General features: G+C 34.3%; 1 protein-coding gene across 5 annotated transcripts in view; it reads left to right on the top strand.

Annotated features, from left to right (window-relative positions):
• Nucleotides 1-33: 33 nt before the first annotated feature.
• The window catches only part of TBC1D32 (TBC1 domain family member 32), a 71,375-nt gene continuing 46,868 nt past the window's right edge, over nucleotides 34-24,540 (top strand). The window contains exons 1-21 of one of the 5 annotated variants that reach the window (XM_017739740.1): nucleotides 35-297; nucleotides 2,145-2,299; nucleotides 5,550-5,711; nucleotides 6,860-7,037; nucleotides 7,678-7,749; nucleotides 8,895-9,020; nucleotides 9,922-10,000; nucleotides 10,145-10,245; nucleotides 10,326-10,387; nucleotides 10,888-11,032; nucleotides 11,778-11,837; nucleotides 13,666-13,756; nucleotides 14,027-14,164; nucleotides 15,552-15,644; nucleotides 15,901-16,043; nucleotides 16,740-16,864; nucleotides 17,988-18,186; nucleotides 20,018-20,100; nucleotides 21,733-21,871; nucleotides 22,369-22,456; nucleotides 23,911-24,029. In XM_017739740.1, coding sequence (XP_017595229.1) covers nucleotides 2,145-2,299; nucleotides 5,550-5,711; nucleotides 6,860-7,037; nucleotides 7,678-7,749; nucleotides 8,895-9,020; nucleotides 9,922-10,000; nucleotides 10,145-10,245; nucleotides 10,326-10,387; nucleotides 10,888-11,032; nucleotides 11,778-11,837; nucleotides 13,666-13,756; nucleotides 14,027-14,164; nucleotides 15,552-15,644; nucleotides 15,901-16,043; nucleotides 16,740-16,864; nucleotides 17,988-18,186; nucleotides 20,018-20,100; nucleotides 21,733-21,871; nucleotides 22,369-22,456; nucleotides 23,911-24,029 — 2,358 coding nt within the window. In that variant the 5' untranslated portion in view covers nucleotides 35-297. Of the gene's footprint in view, nucleotides 2,300-5,549; nucleotides 5,712-6,859; nucleotides 7,038-7,677; nucleotides 7,750-8,894; nucleotides 9,021-9,921; nucleotides 10,001-10,144; nucleotides 10,246-10,325; nucleotides 10,388-10,887; nucleotides 11,033-11,777; nucleotides 11,838-13,665; nucleotides 13,757-14,026; nucleotides 14,165-15,551; nucleotides 15,645-15,900; nucleotides 16,044-16,739; nucleotides 16,865-17,987; nucleotides 18,187-20,017; nucleotides 20,101-21,732; nucleotides 21,872-22,368; nucleotides 22,457-23,910; nucleotides 24,030-24,540 lie in introns of all 5 variants that reach the window. The other 4 variants (XM_017739739.1, XM_017739738.1, XM_017739741.1 and 1 more) reach the window with 4 other exon arrangements.

The following is a 24,540-nucleotide window of genomic DNA, read 5'->3' as shown; positions in this document are numbered from 1 at the left end:
TGGGCTGGGCGGGACTGGGAATGCGGGGCTCTCGGGGCGCGGGGAGTGTGGTGGAGCTGAGTGGGTGCGTGGGGAGAGCGCATCTGAGGTGCTCGGGGCGAGCGCATCCGAGGTGCCCGGGCTGAGCCCGCCCGCGCTGTCAGCGATAGCTGAGGGAAGCACCTGGGCAGGTTTAGCCTCTCCCAACGCTTGGGAAGAGACCGACTGCTCTCCTCGTGCGTGGGTTGTCCCAGGAATCCCGGGTGCCGCCCAGCACTGGTGCGCGGCCGAAGGACGGGCGGTACAGCGCGAGAAGCGGTAGGAATTCTCGCCCTGCTCGCATTCTGGGAACTGCTCTCCTTGGTTTGTTGCTAAAACTGCCTGCCTGCTCAGGCGAAGGCTTGTGTAAAGATAAATGCTGGCAACAACAGGCCGCTTCTGAATCCTCCCCTGGGTTGTGGGGCAGGATTTGCATTCTGGGACAGTGCTGGGACCTTGAAAGGACTGCCCTAACTGGGCTTTGGGTAAAGGTGTATTTTAGGGAGAAAACGACCATTTAAATGTTGCCTGGAAGCTGAGTGGGGGATAAGCCTGCTGGGAAATAACCCCCAAACCAACAACTACCAAAAAACCAAGCACAACAAACCACAAACCTTTACGAATGAAATGTAAGATACGTATCTTTGTTAGTGGTTACATAAGTCAGGTATGACTTTCCAAGGAAAACTGGAGATGAAGCTGCAATGTTCTCATGACTTCTCTCTATGAATAATTTGAGCAGAGCTTTGTACTGCCAGCCAGTATCTGGATACCTTGGGCTTTTGAAAATCCCTAGTTATACCAAAACGCTAGGTGATTTTTTTTTTTTTTTTTTTTTTTTTTTTTTGGTGATTAGGGTATTATCTGATGTTTATATAGACCTAAAAATGCATTGACTTTGATTAAGTATCTTGAGATTCTGTAAGAAAGAAGGCTGCAAATTTAAGATTATTACAAGGAATTTGGGGTGTTTTGTTTGTTTGCTCTGAATTTACTTTAATGAAATTTCTGGTAAGATGACTGAATTAGTATTGAATTATGTTGGATCAAAATAAAATATTCGGTAACTCTGCTATTTACAACAGAGAAGTGCTAACTTGATGAACTGTTACCTTTCATAAAAGATACCTCCAGCTAGTGCTGTACGGCTTTTCATTTTTTAAATTTTTTTTTTTTGCTTGTTGATGCTGTTTGATTCTTAAACAATAATTTACTATAATGTCTCTTCCAAGTGTGTGTGTATTTATTCACAGGTGCTTAAAGAGTCCTTAATTTTTTTGACAAAAACGTCAAATATCTCTGAGTAATTTTTCCTTAAATAGGCTATAAATATATAAGCTAGAACTGCCACTGAGGTTTGAAAGTATTCCATGGCATATAAAGATTTTTAAGCCATTAATTAATTAAGATCAGAATTGAGCTTTTGTCTTGTTTCACAGCCCTTGAAAATTTAATTGATAGTCTGTCCTCTGGACTTGACAGATGTTTCCAGTTTCTCACTGCTTCTGCTCCTCCCAGTTTTTCCCAGCAGTTTCAGTTTAATTTGACAGGACTCTGTCTAGTCACTGCAGTTGATTAGCACAGGGAAATTAAGCAGTTCTGATAATTCCACCTGGTGCTTCCAAAAGCTCACAGCACTTTCAGTCATGGGCACAGCAGTAGCACTGAGTAGAGGGATCCCAAAGTCAGAACTGGGTAGTAACAGTGGATGAGAAGCAGGTGAGAGACTTATAAAATTTTCTTATCAAGATACAGTCATTATATCTGTAAAACGGTTCCTCCTTTTTATTTTTTTAGCTTACAGTGTGGTCTTGTGCCTATATGATGGGCAAGTTCTCAAGCAAGTACAAATAGGAGTATTCAGGCTTTTCTTAATGTAATATCTCCTTTAAGAATATTATGCTACAGTATCAGGAGTTTTATTGAAACTGATTTGATTGTTTTGTTTCCGGTTTATCTGAAGATAAGCTGTATCAAATATTTCCTGTCTGTGATTGTGTCTTTTGATAGAAAATCCTATTCATAACAGTAAAAAAGTGGCAATGTAAGGGATTTGTGCTTTTCTTAGCATCTTGAGGAAAAACAAAACTATGAGAGTTTCTTATTCTTCTGTTTGTTTTCTACAGATGTCTCACTTTACAAGTGAAGATGAAGCTCTGCTACAGTCTATGCTTAGACAGTTGCTGCAGAGTGTGAAGGAAAAAATCACTGGAGCCCCATCAGTAGAATGTGCAGAAGAAATTCTCTTGCATTTGGAGGAAACGGATGAGAATTTTCACAAGTAAAAATATTTTTGCTATTTTTAGTCTTTTCAAGAAATTGGTATGTGTTAAACTGTATTAACAGTTGGGAAAAGTCTACACTTTATATTGCTTTGTAAATATGTGTGTATTTATACATATATAGATATTCCTGTCACTAATCAACTCTCAGGTGATGCTAATTTAAAGAATAAAATTAATGTTGCCATTTTCTTGGTCTGTTTTTTTTTTTCCCTCCACTCTTCCTAATATATTTTTACTGTAGTAGTAATTCATGAGCTGTTTGTGAGAGAGGAATTTACAAAGCTCTGATGCATGTGCACATGGAATGTACTAAATGCACACATGAAAAGGAGCTAGAAGAAGTAGTCACTGAAGGCTCTCAGAATAGTTGACACCTGCTAGACAAGATAATCTTGTTTTTCAAAATGGAGTACTTTTTCAGAGTGCTATTTGGCTTCCATATTTGATTGTTCTCTCTGGCCTGTCTTACTGAACATGTCTATCTTATCAGGTAGTCATTCTTTTAATTTATGTTTAAGTAAACCAGAAATGTATCCCAGTCACACTTCTGTAAAATCAGACTTGACAATGTGACCTCACTTACATGCAGTCTAGATTTCCAGATCCCACGCTTCTCTTTCCTTTCCATGATGTTATAACTTGATTATATTTTTACTACATGGGAGATTTTTAGTACACATTTTATGACAAGCCAAGAGAATATCAAGCTGAAATGACCTGAAGACATTTTAATAAGGAACAGAGCTCTGTGACCTGACTTCTTCTGAGAAAGCTGGTTCCCTGTCAGTTTTTTCAGAAGTGGCACTATTTAGTCTCTTAAATTTACCTAGGTACTGGCATTGCTTTGTCAGTGGTATGAGTTAGGTGAAAGTAAATAAGTGAAATAAAACTAAGGTTTATCTAAAATTTCACTGTAATTTTAAAACTTTGAAACTTCCATGTGTTCTGAAGATTCTTTAAAAGGTATTTTAGCTCAGTTTTAGTTTTTGTTACGAATTATATTGGATTACACTGTTGCTTGTACTCTTGTGAATTTTGAGTAGTAGGTTGCTGAGTGACAAGCATGAGGGTAAAAGAATTTGGTTGTAAACATATGAAAGTTGAAAGATACATGTAATTCTGAAAGAAAAAAAATAGAGAAGATTTATACAATAAAGCTCAAAAAAAAATTGAAAATATTTCTGTCATTTTTTCTGAGAACTTTAATAGAATACCCAGGGTGAGGGAGTAAAGTCTGTAAGGAGTTGAAGCAATGCCTATATAGCTTTTCCTTTCACAACAGTGAAACCTTGTCATCCATTACTCTTGTATGTTAGAAAATTGGTGATCCTAAAGATACTTTCTTTTCATGAGAACAGTTTTAATTTACATTTAATGGGAAATCAAGTGATCTTTAAATGCAGAACATGAGGATTACTCTCTGGTGCTGTAATATTTCTGGAGGTATTCTTGTCTTGTTTGTGACCCATGGCAGTACAGACTGGTTTTCGTGGGAAGTCAGAGAGGTCATATGGTCATTTATAAGTGAATCCATTTAAGAAAGTTTCTTCTTAACCCATCCATCCAGATTGCAGGCTCCGTTATTAGTAGTGTGTGCTTTTGGACTGTCCAATGCTCTAGTTCAGCTCAGCATTTTGAGCAGTACTGTTTCTGTAATTTTACCAGATTTTGAGACCTTACTTTATCCTTTGTTCCCACTTCGATGTAGAAAAGACAAATGCAGGTTCCTCAGAAAGCTAATGAAAAGGAAAATTGAATCAAGTACAAAACTTCTGTGCAGTAGTAGACATCAGAATTTTAAACTACATAAGTAGGATGTTTCTGTTACATTAGAGGTGTTTTTAACACCACCCCAAGCATGAATCCTTTGTAAGCCCTGCCAGATCAGTCTGAATTGATTCAGCTTGTGAAGTAGTACTGTCATTGCTGAAACACATAATTGTTACAAAACATTTCTAAGGTGGAGGAATAATGCAGAAGATAAAGACTAGAACATTAGACATAAAAGTAGTCTGAATAGCGATGTGGCTGCTGTATATTTCAGAGTGAAGGAGTCACTGCAAAAATATATATATGCTGGAAATGTTGCCCTTTTAAAACAAAGGGGAAAAAGTTTCATTAAAGCTTTCATGCAGTGGAGAGTTGTGTGCAATTTCACAAATGAAAACAGAAATATGTTTTGCATCTTTCTTGAGGTGTATTTCTGTTACTTTCACTGAGAACAAGAATGGAAAGGTAGGAGAAAAGAAAAATACTGACACACCTGATGGAATCCAGTGAGGAAGTAACTATCATGATACAATTTTGTGTGCTTTGTTGTTTGGTTTTTGGGGTTTTTTACCCAAGTTAACGTGAAGTAGTTGCACGTTTGATACAATGAAAATAAAATGATACATCAACTGAATATATGATTACTTTTTTTTTGTATGTTTCTGTTTGCCTTGCCCTTTATACAAATCAGAAAACTAGCCAAAAAGAAAAGTTGATTTATTCTGAGCAGTACTCTTCAGCAATTTCTATAGCTAATACAAAGTTGGAGGACCCAGGGAGAGTCTTTAGTTTGAAATCTCCCTCTGATTATTCTATTCTTTTAGCAAGGATCTGTGGGTATCTGATCATTAGACTGCAAAGTGCTAAATCCTTGACTTTAATGTGTTTGTGTAATCACAGACAGCTGTTTTGTCAGTTTGACTGATATCTGTGTACTGTCATGACACGTAGAATTTTATAAGCCATAGGTATTCTCCCATGCTCTAATTTATAAACTGTGTTATCTGTGTACCTTCTCGTTTTGTATGTATGCATAAATAATAATACCAGACAGTTTATACTCTAAGACAGTACTATATTCAGAGTGCTACAAGGAATGTTTCTTTCGGAATTTGAAATTTCTTGATACTCTTTGGTTTCTACCTAGAAAACCTTAACCTTTTTTCTGAGTGGATTTTTACTTCTAGAAGAAGCACAAAGTGAAATTGTGCTATTTGGTAAACTAGCTATTGGTTTTGTTTCTTCTACTTGGTATTGTTTCTTCCTACAATATGCTGATAATGACCATATTGAAGAAAATCGAACTGTAACATGTTATTTCACACTCCTAAAGTTTATTCTATGCAAGTCATAAACTCTTACCTCAGGTAACAGGTCTCCTGGGAGAGAAGGTAGTGGTTGTTGATACATCATGTTGAAAATGTTTCATGGTGAATCAAGGAGATGTTACATTTTAATTTTGCTTGTTTCTCGCAGCTATGAGTTTGTGAAATACCTTAGACAATATGTAAAAAATACTGTGGGACCTGTGATTGAGGAAGAAACAGAAAAATGTACCTCTGCTCAAAATCAGGGTGAAATATCTGGCTATGACACACTTGTCCAACATCTTACTAAGAAGACCTGTGAATCGAAAGAGTGAGTATATACATGCAATTCACATCTGTTTCTTCTTTGTCTGAATCTTCTTTTCTCTTTTCCATAATGCGTTTTGAAAAAGTAAGATCCGAACCAATAACAATTCTGAACCTGTAACCAAAGACAGTGCTAAGCAGTTCAGACAATGCCAGCCTACACTGCAATTTGTCATGCTTTCTCTCACCTTGGAATTAAGGTTGTGAACTGTTACATAAAAAGATTGGTAGCGAATATGTGACATTTTTGAGGTATTTAGGATTTTAGCATCAGTGGTCATTTTTATATGCTGCAAAATAAGAAAACAGGAAAACAGATGTTAGGATGACCATTTTTCAGATTATGCTTGTATAATTTTGTTTCAAGGATCAGGACCTTAGGGTTCTTGTGCTCATTAAAATTGGTAGAAGAAACTTCAATGAACTAAATATGTGTCTTATATTTTTAATTTGACATGTAGGAGGATATTAAAGCATGATATGATAATTTGTATCTTTGATGACTATAAAATAAATAATTGTATCACTGAGGTAAAATATAATTTGAAATAAAACATCAACATTTTACAACAGAATGCTTTTCTGAAGCATTTTTTAATCTTGAATTGCTTCCCCGTGGATATTATTTTTCTATTAATGGAAATTAGAAAAACCCTGGTTTTGTTGAAAGAAAATTATTTTGTGTGCTTGACCTGTACTCAAGATCTTGAATTGGGATAATGTGTTCACTTCTACTGGTTCTGCTTGAGTTTTATAAGAGAAGAAAAATTGGATGTTGAGCTACAAGAAACAAACAGTAATAAGGATGAGAACTGGCTTGTTTTCTCAGGGACAGATCCTCCTTTTTGGTGGACTCATGTTGTTCTTTCTTAAGAAAATCCCAAAATAGAATTATGCTAGTGGTAATTGAATGGTTCTGGAAGGAAAAAAAAGGAGTTTTATTGTAATTTAAAATATCGTTAACTGAAACATGTAAGGTTTCATTGCTCAATTTGGATTTGGATTTCATATGCATTCATTTCTGTAAGTTCAGTGAGTTCAATTTCAATTAGCATTATGTCATATTCAGTTATTCATGATGTAGCGATTTTTTCGTTTTTCTACATAGTGATTTATATGTTCTTTAATATTAAAATCATATTAACTTTGAAGATACAGAGAAATGATGCATGCCTTGAAGAATGTCATGATGATTGTGGTAGAATCTTTGATTAACAAGTTTGAAGAAGATCGGATGCATGATAAGGAGCTGGATAGTAAAGCAAAGAAAGAACGTCAGAGTGGCTATTACACAGACAACTGTTCTGACAGTGACTCCTCCTTCAACCAAGTACGATGGGTTTTCTCTCTGTGTTATGAAATAAGCATGATACTGCAAAATTGTTAAGTTTCTGTCAGTGGAGACTGAGAATGGCCCTAGAGAATGATTAATTTTTCCCTTCTTTTTTTGTATCCTAAACACAAATTATTTACTTTTCTTTCGGTTTTAAGTACTAAGCTTATACTAGCTACTTTAGGCATCATATGCTGGATGAGATTAGTATGATGCCCATATGCTTCAAAGTACCTATCCAAGTGTGATATAGAAAAAGATAAGATAATGATAAAAGCAGAGCATCATCTAACTTTTGTAATTTTACTGTAGAAGCCAAATAACGTGCAGTTCATTTCCAGACCACCGTAATTTGCTAGATTGCTTGTTGAATAAATTATTTTAAAGATTTTTTGAAGATATGGAAAACTTTGAAGTAAAGCAAACAAAATATGTCGTGGTAATTTCATTACTTAAGTTTAACTTCGGGCAAACAGCAGAAAACATTAGGAATGTTGACTTTATCGTTAAATTAGTATAAATGTTGGAGTCCTAATTATTAAAAATAAATTAGGTATCAGAAAGACTGATGATTTTAATGTTCTGCTGTTCAGTTTAATAAAATATACTAATGATCATTTTATAATGTGTATTACAGAGTTATGCATTCATGAGTCAAGAACAATTGCAGCTGCTCACAGAAAGGCTAGACCCTATTCAGCCCAAGGAAGTAAGTTTAAAAGCAGAAATGAAATGTTAATACAAATGAATGTTTATGGCATGTTGGAGAGCAGCCTGTATGTTCTTAAGAGTTCCTCTGTACCTAAGTGGAAACTTGTCTTTGTTGGTTCATATATGTTGGCTTCAGTGCAGAATTTCCTCTGCAGTGCAATATTTCATTGTTTGTAACCAATCTGGTTCAAAAACTAGTGTTGCAGCAACTATCTATTTTTTTTAGAAGTCTATGTGCTATAGATCATCATTCTTAGTTTAAAAAAAAGTTGGTTTATGATAAATAAAGTAACTGAACATTATTTGCCCTGCATACATGTCCCTTGTCCTGTTTGATAGCTTCTGTATCGCCCTTCGAGTTTTCCCTGTCGGGAGAGATAGATGTGTGCTGATTTGCCAACAACCTCCTGCCAAATGGAAAATACAAAGTCCAAGTTAGGTTTGCTGTCATATCAGTGGCAGTACTAATTTGTGCCTCTAACCAGCAATCAGCACCAGCTGCTGATATTTTTGAGGCTTGGAGAAATACCAGTTTCAGTGTGCTGTTTTGATAAGACTTGTTGGGGGTTGTCTGGCAGTTGAAAAAGCCATGGTAGGTAGGAACTGGTACAGACATTGTGATGGACTTTTATTAGAAAACCAGATAAAAAGTCTGATGCTATTAAATGTTATTAAAATGTCCTACAGTTTCTTTCAGTAAGATGAAATAAATTGCTAGAGATTGCAGTTGTCTATGAATAGAAAAAAAAATTGCTTGAAATTATTTAGAATGCTGATGAAAATTTCAGCAGTATAACACAATATCTAATATCTGTGTCTACTTTTCCTAGCTGAGAGCTTTAGAGAGCTATATTCCCCAATAACAAAATATTTGATTACAGGCAGAAAGTAGAACATAAACCTTGCATCCAGTATTGAAAACCTATTTAAAATGGTTTTATTGCTTCTTTGAATGCACACATTTTCCCCACTCAGTGATGTAGTGTTTTCTTATCTGTTTCTTATCTGTTCTGCAGCCAGGTTCTGTTCCTTCCTTCCTGCCTCCCTCTTGCCTACCCTCCCTCACTCCCCCTGACTTGTAAATTATGGATTTCAGAGGTTGCTATGAATGGATTTTTGATGTTTATTTTTTGACTGCTTCAGATTCGCCAAGAAGCTTTGCAGACGCTGTGCTTGGTCCCTGCCTCTGATATCCTGAGCTCTGAGAGTTGGCCAAGTCTGCGTAAGCATCTGACGATCTCTCTGGCAGATCCTGATGCAACCTTCAGTGTAAGGGAATGTTTTGTATCTAATTATCAGATGCGTATCCAAAGAAAGGAGTACTGAAGAGATGTAAGAAGTTACGTACATATTATAAGTAGTCCAGCAAGGTTCCAAGACATTTTATTATTTGCGTATGAATCACATAAACAATTTTTTGAAGTAAAAGAAATACAGGATTCCAGTAAATTTTGGTTTAAAGGACTGCAACAGGCTTTCAATAGGATTTTTAGATACCAAAGTACTCATTTGCATTTCTTTTAATGGCAGTGAAGATGTCTGAATTTCTTTTAGCAAAAACACACGTAAAAAAATGGGCATAACTGTTCTGTAAAATAGGTCCTGTTAATATTTCCTACTCAAGTCAGGTTTATGCTCCATGATGATGAGAAAGTGATACATAGTAATATCATACAGGCAGTGATGAGGAAAAAAAAAAGACAGCTGCTTAAATGGCTTTTAGATTATTTATTATGTCAATTAAACTTCTTTTCTTCTTCTTCAAATTTTAAAGTGATTACCAAATAAATAGGAAAGTTGCTTCAGCTGCTGTCATATATTTCTCTTTCACCTGAGTTCTACAATTTCTTTTAAAACAGTGATAATTGCAATTATAAAATATTATATATAATATATATATATATTATAATACGTAATGGAAAAGTAATGGTCTACTTCGTAACTCAGTGAGGCTTTGCATTGGTGCTGTAGTTCAAGTATTTGAATAAAATTTCCTTTGAACTGTAGATTTTTATAAACGATATTTTTATAAAACATGCTTAACATCTGCACAGATCTCTAGATGAATAATATGTAATATTGAGAATAATGCCTCTACATATTGATTATTTTGCAATTATAATACACAGTTAATGACTATTTAATACATTGCTTGCTTTTTCACCCTTAGGAGAAAATCCTTAGATTCTATGCAAAAACCTTTTCTTCTTCTCCATTTAATATGACAAAAGAAGTCTATACAAGTTTAGGTATGTGCATTTAATTACATTTCAGACTTCATGAGTCACGTGCTTTTTGAAAAGTTTTATAATGAAGACTGTATAAGAGTCTGTTTTGTCATTGTTGTCATGGAGGTGAATTGTATTTTGTTGTTGGGTTTCTTTTTTTTTTAGCAAGACACTTGGAGTTGTACTTTCTTTCTGGAGGATATTCTCTTCATATTTCAGCTGGTCTGGATGTAACTAACTCAGATATAAATCGTTTACTTAAAAAGGTATGAATGAACTTTCTGTACCTTTTCTATCATTACTGAAACATCATGCATTAATTATTTTTTAATAATTATGTTTTCAGGTTCGCCTTTTAAATGAGTATCAAAAGGAAGCACCATCTTCCTGGATTCGACATCCAGAAAAGTATGTAATCTTCAAAACCCTGTAACTGTTTCTTAATTTAATAGTTATTGACATAAAATAGGATGCATGTAATTTTAGCAAAGGCTTGATTATAGGATGCACAGTGGCTCGTCAGTGACAACAGGGGAAATAAAAGTAGAGGGTGAGAAAAGTCAAATATGGAAGTTGCATAGGAGTAGTCATATTAAGCTGCTAACAGCTTTTGGAGTGTTCTAAGTACTTTTGAACAAAATAATAGTTTGGATTCAAGTGTAGCAAGTGTAATATTTAGCACTTAACAAAAGATGTAATAACTTAGGAGAATATAGATGCATATTAGTTTTATTTGTGGTATTACAAAGAATTAATACCTATACTAGATCAAAATAAAGATAATGCTGTTGATATTTATGATCTATCTGAACAAGGTTTTATGAGAAGTTTGTTCCTGAATATTACTGGTGGAAAGACTTCAGTGATATTTTTGTCTTCTGTCCATTTTTTCCTATTTGTGTCATAAGGTACATGGAAGAAGTAGTGGAGAGTACCTTGTCACTTTTGTCAGTAAAACACAAGCCTAATCATGCTGCCTCTCCAGATTTCTTGAGTCCAATGCACTTCTTGGCTCTGCTAGATATCAAAGCAGTGTGGTTTAAGAAGTGGACGGTAAGCAAAAACCCGCAACTCAACAACGCATAATTTATTCATGTCCGACATGTATTTTGGAAAGTTTGGGTTGTGACATCACAGACCTATTGTGTCCTATAACAACCTATACTGAGAATTGTAATTAAGGAAGTGCAAGGTCGTTTTAGACTTTTATGTCCACTGCTTTTCAATACTACTCTCCACTTCAATTTCTGTTCAATTACTAGTTTTCATGAAATTTCTGAGTATTTTCTGTGCTTTGTGACTTCAGTCCCTTTCATAGAATTGACTGACAGCCATCAAAAGATGCAAGTAATTTTTTTGGAAGAAGTGATAAGCATGAAAGAACAGTTATTATTGTACATCATTATATTATATTATTATATTACATGTTACACACAACTTGCTAACTTCCAGTGGACATTAGAGCTTCTTCCAGCCTACCATTTATAAACTTATGATGTAGAATTTACATAGCAATGTCAAAACACTACATTTAGTATTTCAGTGTACTTACTGGTTTTCTGTTTTTACTGCATGTTCTACTACACTTTTTTCTAATGATGTAGGGTTTTTTTGTCATAAATGTACAAAAGTCTCAGTTGAGTGTTATACTGGTTTACTTGAGCTGGAGTTCAGTACATTGAATATGTACAGTACACGGGATGCCTAATAGAACAGAATCAGGGATAATTTCTACTTTTTTAGTTAAAAAACAGAACATATCTTTGCAGCTGATATTACATCTTCTTTGTCATTTAAGCATGCATATTACAGCAGAAGAGTGGTATTTAGGCTTCTGGAAAGGAAATATAAATCCTTGGTAAGTACTTCTATTAACATGTTTTATTGATTATATATTCAACAGTAGTCTGTAAATAAAATTTATTGAGAGAACGAGGGCTAATGCCTTCAAACTGAACGAGGGTAGATTTAGATTAGATATTAGGAGGAACTTCTTTGCTATGGGAGTGGTGGAACATTGGAAAAGGTTGCCCAGAAAAGTTGTGGATGCCTCATCCACAGAAGCGTTCAAGGCCAGGTTGGATGGGGCCCTGAGGAACCTGGTCTAGTGCAAGGTGTCCTTGCCCATGGCAACTAGATGATCATTAAGGTCCCTTCCAGACAAGGCCATTCTGTGAATTACCAAGACAAGTTTACTTGCAACTTTTTTTGGCACATTGTGATTTGGACTATTTTTTTCCTCTTTTTTTCTTGTTGGAGCTATTCCATGTTGTTCAGCTGGATAAGCCTTTTGGATTTAACTTTTTTTTTTTTAATTTTTCTTTGCTTAAATGGATCATTGATAAATGCAAAGAAGCGTATGGCCAGCTGTGAGTAAGGGGAATTTGGATATTTTATTGCAGGTGTTTACTTGGGATTATAATTTATTGGTTATGTTGCATTCATATCTAGAATTATTTCCACAAATGCATAGAAATGGAAAATGGTGCATGAAGAAATATCATAAATACTCTGTGCTATATTTTGATTTTTGACAAAAAGAGGCTAAAAAACTGCCATTGTATTCTTTGAAGCATTAAGGGTTCAGAGTCAGCAAGATAAATCAAACTCGGAAAATATAGTTATAGAAAATAGTTATAGAAAATAGTTATAGAAAATATAGCTGTTAATCCTATCATATATTTTGTACGGGCAGATCTCTTTACTGGGGTGGAGGTTTCATTGTTTTCAATAAGACCAATGTAGATGTGGGATCTATTCATATAAACAGGACTTGGCTATGTTTTATAAAATCTTGAAATACAAATGATATCAAATGTAAAATATATGGGACTGATAAAACCTTAAGATGGAGAAAAGGACACAGACAACTATAAGAGACCTTTATCTTTTTTTATCTGTGTGCACAGAACAGAGCATAGAATAAAGCATGATCCATGCAACAAAGAGTTTATAGTAGAAAGTCCATGAGCAGGGTAGTCTAATCTAATTTATAAGCACAGGGTAAACATCCGATTAAGGCTGGGGTTTTTTTATTGTATATGTCTGTATATTTACACTTGCGAATAAATCTTGGCAGCTCCAAGCTCTAATAAATCTAGCTATTCTTCTCAGATCATAAGAAAATAGAAAAAATTAACTCTATCCCAGCTGAAACCAGGACAATGTGCTTTGTGTTTCCTTGCTACAACCATGCTTATAATTTTTAAACTTTTATAAACCTTGATTAGATTATGATGCTATGACAGTGATACACCACCAAGAAATGTACTAGCACTGACAGCACCTGGCAACCAAACTTATAGTTTAGTAAGTGTATTCAAGACAAAGTTTTTCACATGTGTAAACTTAAAAATCCTCCACACTAATGATGATGGGGCATTTGCAGATTGCTGCTGACTTCTCAAAACACTTGCATGTTATGTTCTCTCTACTCTTCTTCATAGATTATCTTTATGTGTATAGAGCTGGCTGTGTGATAATGTAATAATAATGGTGATATATTTTAGTAGCCCTGTTAAATTTTGCCTTCTGTTGGTTTATTCATCCAAAGCACTGAAAAATTAAGTCATGGAAGTGAAGTGGGTATTTAAGTTCTTGTGTTAAAGGACAATACTTGAATACAAGAGAGAATGAGTTTATTGTGAAATATCAGGTACTTTCTTATTTTGTGCTTTATTCCACAGATTAATGCAGCTGTCCAGCAATGTCTTGATTATTTTGAATTTTGCAAAGCAGCAGTTAATAAAAATTCCAACTTTTCCCAGCAGCACTGTTGTGAGTATCTTTGCATGTCTTGCATTATATGCACATACATCCACATTCTTTAGGTTTTTGAGCATGCTACCTCAAGAGGAAGACATTCTATCTATTCTATTTCTTCCCCAAATGTTGTATGACTGTCTTTCAAGAGAAAAAGAATAGTGGTGGTTAATTAATTAAGCTGTCTTTATATACAAAATGATCCGCTTGTGTTGCAGGTAGTAGCTAGGTACTGTAAAGTAAACTACAAGGGAAAAGTTCTAATTTCTTGCTTTATTGTTACAGGTGATATGCAGAGTTTTTCTTACACTGGGCCAGAATTGCAGTACATCTATTTTGTTCATTCACTGTGCCTCTTAGGAAGATTGTTGATCTATAAGCAAGGCCAGAGTCTCTTTCCAGTACAGCTGAAAAATAAAAAAGGTAAGGGAAGAGTTGAGGAAAATGGAACCTGTTGAGAAACACTGTATCCATACTTGGTATATATTTATATATTTGCACTGCAATATTGTGGATGTTGAAGAACAACACTTTGTTCACCAATTCTGGGCCTGGAAACTTTCATAAAGGTGGTGTGTGTATATACCTATATATATCTATATATGAGCATCTACACAGTTTTTTATTCTTTGATGGATGTGGTTAAATGGATCGCTTATGAATTTTACTTTTAGTATAATTATTTCATGTTGAAGGACAGTTGGATCAGTCCTTCAAGTGATTCAGTTTTTCTAGGTGTGAGTAATAGCTTCTGTCAAACCAACTGATGTAATTGGTTGGAAGAGAGACATGTCCAGGGACCAAAACTGGTTTTCAGGTGTGAAAGAAAAATCAGTATTTCAAGCTAATTGCAAATTGGAAACAAGTGCTGTGAGTTTAACTTATTAATTACGATAAAATAAAAGTAGAAGAGAAGTTCTGTACCTGTGGAACAGAGGTGTTAATAGGGATACAAGATCTAAGATGGAAAAGCTCTTGGACATCCAAAGAAATCTACATTGTGCAGGGTTGGCAGATGGAAGTGTGTGAGGGCAATTGTAGCATTCCATTGCTTTAGTGTCTCTATTAATTCAATGTAGAATTCAAAGCATTACTGGATACTAGTTCTGTGACTTGTCTTTTATCCCTTTGGTTAGAGGATCAAGATTTGATAGATCCAGTGTAGGGCAGTTGTGAGTTAGAAACATCTACTAGCAAAGTGCTTTTGTCGTTGCATTACCTGTGTAACACCATTCCAGCAGAGATCCAGGAGTGGTGGTTGCTTTGTTCTTTTCCTTACAAATGTAACAATCTTGCCATTTCTCTTCTTAATAGTGTCCTTCTCAGCTTCATAGATGGCAACTTTTTTCTCACAAATTGTCTGATTTATTAAGATAATTACATTAAACTTGGAGCAATTGTTCCCATCTTGCTGCATTTCTTGGTTTTGTTTCAGACCTGAGAAAGAGTTGTCTGACAGCCTCTCCCTTTTCCAGTAGTCTCACTTAATCTAATAGTAAGGCAATGCTTTTTTTCTATAGCCATGTATATTCAGTATTTTCAAATGTTAGCTGCCATTTGTTACAGTGAAAGACATTGTACAATTTCAATTGGCTAAATTTATAGCAAGATCAAGTCTTAGAAGTTGATCATGAAATACCTTAATAGAGTCCCAAGGACATGCATGTCCTTTGCTTTATCATTTGTATGTGATTGATCTCCTCTATTCAGCAAAGCATTCTTTACATATATTTACAAAATCCATTTTTTATTTAGAAAATTAAAGTTGTACTTTAATTTGAAAAGTACTTTCCTTTTTTTTTTTTAATAGATAACATATCCGTAACTGATGTGTTGGTATTATTTACTCAGCTTATTTATTACTCTCCAAGTTACCCAAAGACAGCTTTGGCAGCACATTCAGGTAAATGCTCTTTTTTTTCCTTATATGCTAATATATTTAGCTGTAATGAGGCATATGATAACTTCTTTTACAATCTGTAATTTGTTTCTGTTATTTGTGCAGTTTTTCTCTTCCCTTCCGCCCTTACCCTTTCTTCCTCCCTCCGTGTTAAATCAGCACTTAACAAAATTAATAATAATTCAGAAGCAACTACATAAATTATATAGATATATTTGTGTAAGTTAAAATATAAATACACATTTCTTGTGTTCACCAGACAATTATTCTCCAGAAAGTCTTGTTATGGAGATCCTGCAAGTTTTTTGTGATCAAACAGGATGTGCTACTGAATGTTTGTATACAGATGCAGTGATAGATACCCTACTTCATCCTGTTCAAAGTTTGCTGAGTGGCACAGAGGTTTGTAATAATCTTCCAAATGATTTTTACATGTATAGAATATTGTAATTTTTATGTATTTTCTATGTAGAAGGTTTATTTACTTACATTATGTGGTAGCTTCTGTGGTATTTTATACATTAGCTATCATATTGTGCATTGAGTAGTTTAGTCTGTTACTATGATTGGTCTGACATTGAAGTCTTGTGAATAGTAGCAAAAATTGTGTTGTAGTGAGATTGTTTCCTTAGGGAAAAAACACACCACTTAATTTTTTTGATTGGTTTTGCCTTTTTTCTGATGTCATTGGGATATTTCTTGGATGAATATTTGCTCTACCTTTTATTTGAAAGGCAACCTACTTTTATTTTTAAATTCAGTTAGCAACTTGGAAGCTAGGTCTTCTCAATAACGAGTATAATAAAATACATAATTCTCCATGGGAAGCTACTATTTTCTGAATTGATAAAAGAAAAAGGGCTGGTGGGTTTTTTAAATTTTATTTTTATATTTTAAACATTTCTATAAGGATTATGAAAATATTGGGAATTAGTGCCCTCTGTGATGAAGATTTCTGTGTGATGACATTTGAACATAGGCTATTAAGCTATTTAAGAAATTATCAGAAAGGTGAGCTTCAGGTTCTGCATACCTAAGCCAGACTTGAAAAAACAGCTTTCACAAAAGCAATGGTTTTTTTTTTTTTCTTCCAAATAGGTGTATATAAACTGTCTTGAAACTGCTTTACTTGATGTAGCTGATATTTTGGCAAGGATTGCTGCTTCAGAAGATGGTCTTTCTCTTCTTCTGTATGGAGAAAATGAAAAAAATGCCAAAGGCAGGTAATAGTGCATTAATGAATGGCATTAGTGAGCACTTCAATGAATTACATTGTTCTTACAAGACTCATTTTCTCTTCTTTCATTTATCTATAATGTGATACATTTTGGTTTTGTTTGGAGTAAAATATCTGATTATGAATTAAAATAGTAAGTGTTTTAGAGAATGTATTAGGGAGATATTTATGTGTAGAATTAGGTGAAATGACAGTGGAAAGAAATAATTAGGGAGGTTTTTGTGTTTTATTTCTTTTTCTAATTCGTGTGAGAGCTTTCCTTTCTCTGAAGGTAGTTCCATTATATTCGTAGTGTTACTGTTCAGACCAAAGGCCTCTCTTCTTCATTTTTCTTTGTTTTTAGAATAAATAGTAAAATCAACCAAATTTATTGAAAGAATAGATTTAATGTAGTATTCACATTTCAATACATCTAGTAGAAACAGATCTTGTACAAGAAGCTGTCATGTGTAACACTGTACCTAATTTAGAATCTGTGTGTTTCTATGGGTAGAATGTAGTTAGCTGATGCTAACACTTAAAACAGCAGTAAAACTGAGATGAGCCTTTGAAAACAGCTAAGCTGCAGGTCATGAAAATGTTTGGAATGTATGTCTTCTAAGTGGATAAATCTCAGAATTGCCTATGTTTTTAAGGGGGGTGGAAGTGAAAGTTACTTTTTTGGAGAAAGAGTTGTCCTTGTCATTACGAATCTGCAATATTTCAGAAGGATATCTTGGATAGGGAAAAGAACAAGGACAAATTTTACCTTATACTGATATCCTTAACAGTGATAAAGCAGAAGCGAAAATGATTGTCTGGTTACTCTTCCCAACTGGACTCCTATTACATATAGAGTCTGTGTAGTTCATGGTCACGTGGGCTGCGTGGAAAGCAACGGATATACTTTTGCATTGCATAGATATATTTGCCAAAGTAAAATCACTTGTACATTTCTTTTCTTCTGACTGTTATTACAATATAGTTTGTCCCTCCATAGTGGGTCATAGTCTCTTTCTGTAGTTTCTTTTCCCCTAAAAAAAAAATTAAGTAAGTTTAGTCAGAGGATCTGCTTTAAGGTTTATTGTTTACTACAGAACAACATTTAAAAAGTGTTATTTTATTTCTAGTCTTACAGCCGCTCGTGTAATTGTTCAGTTCACAAAGAAACTTCTTCATGACAACATTTCTCTCTTATCTGGATCTGAGCTTATGTCAGTTAAAGGAGCTTTCATTTTTGTATGCCGTCAAATGTACAGAACTTGTGAAGGCCTACAGATGCTAATTCCTTATGCCTTGCATGAATGTATTGCAGAGGCCTGGAGAAAGGTAAATCTTGCTTTTGGATGGGGAAAAACCTTACTGTGAGACGTTCAGCTTGTGTAATAGTTGTTCTTACAGGTTGATCATATTTACATAGTGAAGTAGCGCTTGAAAATGTTGTAAGGGTGAAGTCCTGCTTGAAAATTTTACTTCTGAATGTGAACCTTGCAGAAGTTTAATTTGAGTCTTCCATGCCAAAGATTAAAACAGGAACTCTTGATGCATTGGTAGACCTATCATTCATTGTCCTTGATGATAGAAGCCACTTCATGTCATGTTAACTGCTATCCACCACAGATCTTTCCTTTACTCTTGGTTTGGGATATTTTGAAAGAAAAGACTTCTGAGATGTCCTTTAGTAATTTTTAGTTAAACTGGTTTTCTCAGTGGAAGATACAGAGGGGAAAAAAAAAGAAGATGCCAAACATTTGTTGAATAATGAGGTGACATTGAAATACTCTCGGGAGACCATAATGAGAAGTGCCAGGCAGGAGTTTTTATCACAGGCAGACTGTTTAAAGCTTTTGATCAGCATTTTCAGTTACTTCCTCTAAAACACCACAGCATTTACACATACACAAAAGACTTCTTTTCACATTAAAATCTCTTATTATGGTATAAAACATAATTTAGACAAATTGTCTTAACATGTACAAGATATGTAGACTGAATGTGTTGAATAAAAGCAAAGTTTAACTAACAAGAAGTTTCTTCACATCACTTTAGTAGTGAGATGTAAACTGAAGTAGAATCAATATATTCTTGACTTCAAGAATCAACAAGTTACTACAGGAAAGTCAACTCCATCATCTTATTACTTTTTAAATTTTTTTTCTGTCATTGTTCAGTTTTAAGACACCTGAAGTTTATAAAATAATCTACCATTAATAGTGTAGCAAAAATGGTGGAGTATGGTGGACTCTTTGCAAGCCATAGTGTCAATTTTTTAGTGGATGGACTGATTATTTGTATCCATTTCTTTTACATGTCTCCTGGAGTTTTAAGACCAATGGAGAAAGAAGTTCTTTCTTTTTCTTGGCAGGTTCTGATGAAATTCTGAGACAGAATTTATAGACATGATAATAAAAGGGGAACACCAGATCCAATACAACTGACTAATTTAATAGAAGATTCTTTTGTTGATTTAGTACATCACATGTATAAGGCAGTAAAGTAATAACTGCTTACTTTTATTTCAATGGGGTAATTTGCTTTTTATCCCATAAACATAAAAAAAACCTTAAATGATTAATTTTAAATATGCAGTCTTTCATACCAGTTATTTTCAAATATAATTTAAATTATAAACTAAATCAGATATGAGAACATGTATATATATTTGTTTGTAGCTCTAATCACATCCATACCAATACAGAGAAATTTATATAATTTATAAATAAATAAAATAAAAAGTGGCAGAATTAATAAACAGTATTGTGTTGTTTACTCCAGAGGCTGTTATTTCCATTGCCTGTGGCAGAAATTGAGTTCAGAACTGTGTTACAATTTTTCCTTTTTTTTCCTTTTTTTCTTTTAAATGCCAGTTTTTGATTTGGGAGTCTCCAGTTAGAAAACAAAGAGGTTTATTTAAGAATTCTAATTAGAAAAATTAAATGTAATAGCTTTAAAATTGTTTATACCCAAACAAGTAAAAAATAAGTTTTTCTGAAATAAAAAAAAAAGTAGTGGAATAGTGCATTCTGTGCTAAAGACTAGACTACAGCCTGATCACTGTGGTTTTTTCTTTTGTATATAACAAGAGAATGAACAAAATCTGAAGTTTTAAAATGGTGTATATAAACAGTAGGGAGCTTTTTATTTATTTTTCATTTTACAGACAAGTTGGCTTTCAGAAAGAGTACCTACTCCTGTAACTGATGCAGACTCCATTTCATCAATAAGTCAAGAATCAAAAAACAGGTAACTTGGTACTTAATTTATGCATGTGTATAAGTGTGAACACTGCTACTTTAACCACAATTGAGACATCTTGTAACCCTATGACTTTGTTGTAGTTTGGTTCCAGCTGGCAAGTAAATACCACACAGTCCCTTGCATCCCAATGGGGTGGGGAGAAGAATCAGGAAAATTATGGGTTGAGATATGAACAGTCTAATAATTGAAACAAAGTAAAATATAGTAATACTAATAATAGTAATACTACTAATGGTAATAATAACATTAGCTGTAATGAAAAGGAGAGAGAGAAGTAACACACAAGAGAAACTAGTAAGACACAACTCAATTGCTCATCACCCTGTGACCGATGCCCAGCTCATCCCTCAACAGTGATTGGCCCTTTCTGGCCAACTCCCTGCAGTTTATATACTGAGCATGACTTCCCATAGTATGGAATATCCCTTTAGCTGGTTTGTTTCAGCTGTCCTGGCTGTGCTCTCTCATGGCTTCTTGTGCACCTGCTCACTTGCAGAGCGTGGGAAACTGGAAAGTTCTTGACTTGGATAAGCACTACTTGGCAACAGCTAAAGCATCAGTGTGTTACCAACATTATTCTCATCCTAAACCCAAAACATAGCACACTATACCAGCTACTTAGAGGAAAACGCACTCTATCCCAGCCAAACCCAGGACTTTTTGCCAAAAGGATAGTGGTAGGTAGAGAAGCCATCCTAGCAAAGGTCTCAGTAGAGCTACAAAATTCTTCCTCACCTTTGAGAACTTTCATGGCTTAGAGAGTGGTGTCTAATCTATGTAAAATTGACTTATAGTTTATTCTCTCTGACTAAAGAATTGGGTTTGAGGAAAATGTGAATTGGAAAGCACAGAACAAAATAGCTGTCTGTTTATCTTAGGCCTTTGATGTGGTGCTAATTTAAAATGCTGTTCTGCTGAATCATATTTACACCTTCAAAATATTGTGTAGCAAGATTGGCAGCATTTTGACTGAAAGCCTAATACATACCAAGTGAAAGGTGTCCTTCCTTTTGTACTGAAACTTAAGGTCCTGTTATAGAAGTTTGTATGCATTAAGATGAGAAATACACAATTATTTGTGAGTCTGAAAATTCAGGGCAATGTTGATTTTCCATTTACTGCTCTTAGTATATGAAGCTATTGTGTAAATATAGCACCTTTCTTCATAATTCTGTACTAATTTTTTGCAGGAACCTTTAGCTCCTCAAATATGAGTTCCTCATAGTGTTTTTACATTGTGGAGAAATTCGGTGCCTGTTTTGCCAACATGTAAATGCCATGTTAATATCTTAAGACTGTATAGAGTCAGATTGTAAGTCATACGTATGTTAAAGGATAGCAAAGGTCTTTTGGGTTGCCCATTACATCATCTTTCTCTTCTGTGTTCCTACCTAACCTTAGTTTTGCCATGCTGAGTTTGAATGTTCACACAAAATACGGTCTAGTATGTTATCTTTTTCCTTAATCCTTTTTTCAAGCTGACATAAACTTATAAATTCAGCATAGAGTCCAGTGAGTAAAGTACTGTTGTTTTTCAAAGTTAGAAATTGTACTTTTTCTTTTTTTCCCATGCTTTTTTACATATAATTTTTAATTACTATTTTGTTACTCTTGCAGTTTGTTATGGGAAGAGACTTTGTTAGATGCCTTGCTAATTTTTTCTACTACACCCAAAGGACTATTTCTGCTTCATAGTACAGGTGCCATGAATGACTGTGTGAACTTTATGGTTAACAGTTTATCAAAAAAAATCCAGGTAAGCATTGCAGTCTGTACAGTTTACTTTTTACTGTAAGGTTTGAAAAGTTAAGAAAAATACTGTTTTTCTTTTCTTCTAAGTGCAATTTTTTTTAGACAATGGTGGTAGGTCATGTTGAAATCTAAAAGTGCTTGAAATATAACCAAAAAATCAGATAATATGCGTTTTTAGGACAAGAAAAGTAATGCCACAGGCATCCTACTGAATGTGTACAAAAACATTATAACACTAATGGTTTTATTTGCTCATATAGCATGTCTCAACCACAGTATTTTGTGTTTAAATTTTTATAAGATACTTGATAAAGATGTTTGGTTTGGAATCTGACCCTGGTAAGTCTTTAGAGGGTAATATCTATGAACTGTTCAAGTCTAAACATAAAGTGGATTAAATTCTGTAAACAAGTGTAAGAAAGATCAATATTTAAGAGATCATTTGAGAGTTTCATGCCTTCTGAATAACTAACACTGCACTTTTATACTTCTTATCAACAGACAAATGAATATGAAGACTTTGGTAATAGAATCATTGTTACACAAATGGCAACAACACCAATGGCTGCAGTAGCTCTGCAGAATTCAGGTAAATTGAAGAATAATGTTTTTATGAATAATAACATGCTGTAGTCTTGCATTTTAGAAAAAGAGAGAAAGATGTTAAAAAAAGATCAACTGTGTAAAATAATTACGCAGTATTAACAAAGACTCTTAAGTGTCTGTTAATTTCTTCTTGATGGAAATTAATTCTCTCCAGCTTTCAAGTCATTCATTAATCTTGATGCAGAATTTTAGGGTTTGTTTTATTTTTTCTTCTGATATTATGCAAAAACTTTACTTCACCCGTTTGGATGTCCAGAAATTTCTTGTATGTGTATGAAGACATTTGTACTGTTTAAAAATAAGTTTTCGGGTGTTTCTTATTGATCTGAAGCTCAGAATTAATAACTGTTGATGTCTGTAATTTGTCTGTACATTTCCATGGTTACTGAGTACTCAAAGGGTGAGGAACTGCAAAGGCCCCAGTGTCATTGGTGCAGTTATACATTAGTGAGATGTAGATGAGATTGCGCTACAAGAATTGTCAATTCAGACAAAGTCCCTGCAGAGTCAATCTCAGATAACGCAACTGTTACCATATTATCAACAATGTGGGTACTCATTAATATCTTAAGTTGCCAAGGAAGTCCATGAGGTACAAAAGTTGCAAATCATCTCTCTGAGTATCTAGAGGTGGCTGGCGTTGACTGAAAGACTGTCAAAAAGGCAGGCAAATTCTGCCAGTCAAGGAAACTGATTGTTAGTTACTATTTATGCCTCTGGGATTTTTTCAGAAAGCAGGGAACAGATCTACTGAGGAGTTACCCATCTGTCCTATTGTAAGGTTTTCAGCCAAATTGCGTCTTATGGCCCTTTTATGCCCTGTGGCATCAGAGATAAATGATATACCAAAAATAATCAGCATTGATTTTCAACCCTCACAGCTTGTGTAATGTATGTAAAGTTTCTATTAAGCCTGTAACTTACATTTGAAGATTTCAGAGTTAGACGGCTCTTTCCTCTTCTATTTAAATATTTAACATTTTAAATTTTAACAATTTAAATTCAGCTAGTAGTGTTTCTCTTAAAGGTTTTTTTTTAGTCCTTTTCATTGTGGTATGTTTTAATTTATTAATGAGTTATAGTGAATCTGTATTTTTAGAACCACAGAGACAATACTGGCTAAGCCTTGATCTGTTACAATTAACTTTTTAAAGAAGGTCAGAAGCTCGTTTACTTAGAAGAGATCTAAATATAATCCTACTCTAGTGTAATAGTCTTTGGAAACCATTGCTGCAGACTGTAGATGGAACATAACTAGACTGCTCTAGAAAGGTAATTTTTACTAAAGGGTTGAGAATAACAGGGATAGTAACCCTCAGGCAATCTGTGATGTGAAATTTCAGCCTTCAATATAGAGAATTTTGAAAATCTTGGTTAGAATTCTGGTGTGACATATTTTAACATGAAACTCATGATTAGAACAAACATTTGTTTTAGGCTTTATAAAGGCACTTGTAACTGAATTATGGGCTCTTTTGGAGTGTGGAAAAGATGATTTGAGAATAACCCAACCCAAATCTACTCCAGTTGACCCTATTGACCAAAGTTGTCAGAAGGTGAGAAATTATTTAATCTTATGTTTTTGCCTGGAAATAAACAGTGCCGTGGTTCAGACAGGATGATTTTTATTGCAACTATACTTGCTTCTTGGCACATGTGTCAAAATTTGTATAATACACTAGTTAAATTATGTCTGATAAAGGATTCTTGTGTTGCGTGGCAGTTCACAATGCAAAGGATTAACTATGAAATAATGAGTAACAATCATGATAAAACTAAGTCTTAAATGCTGGCCATCAGTTTATGTCCAGATTACTGTAATAAGACCAGGAAGAAGGATGTGTTTTAGAGTATTCTGTGTCTATAAATTTTAGAATTATGTGGTAATGAATACTGTGATTTTCAAAATTGCTTGTACAGTTTGATAGATAATAGATATTTCAGACACTGCTGCCCTTTTAGATTATATAGATGCTTACCAGGATATGCAGTTTTATTTTGGGCAGGTCTATTTATGTCAAGTTCAGCCTGTAAAGGATAAGAACAAAGTTACTGTAAATGGCAAAT

Source organism: Corvus brachyrhynchos, unplaced genomic scaffold (genome assembly GCF_000691975.1).
Source record: "Corvus brachyrhynchos isolate BGI_N302 unplaced genomic scaffold, ASM69197v1 scaffold14, whole genome shotgun sequence".
Taxonomy (NCBI): Eukaryota; Metazoa; Chordata; class Aves; order Passeriformes; family Corvidae; genus Corvus; species Corvus brachyrhynchos.
Note: the sequence above shows the minus strand (reverse complement) of the source record. Positions and strands in the feature narration are given on the sequence as shown.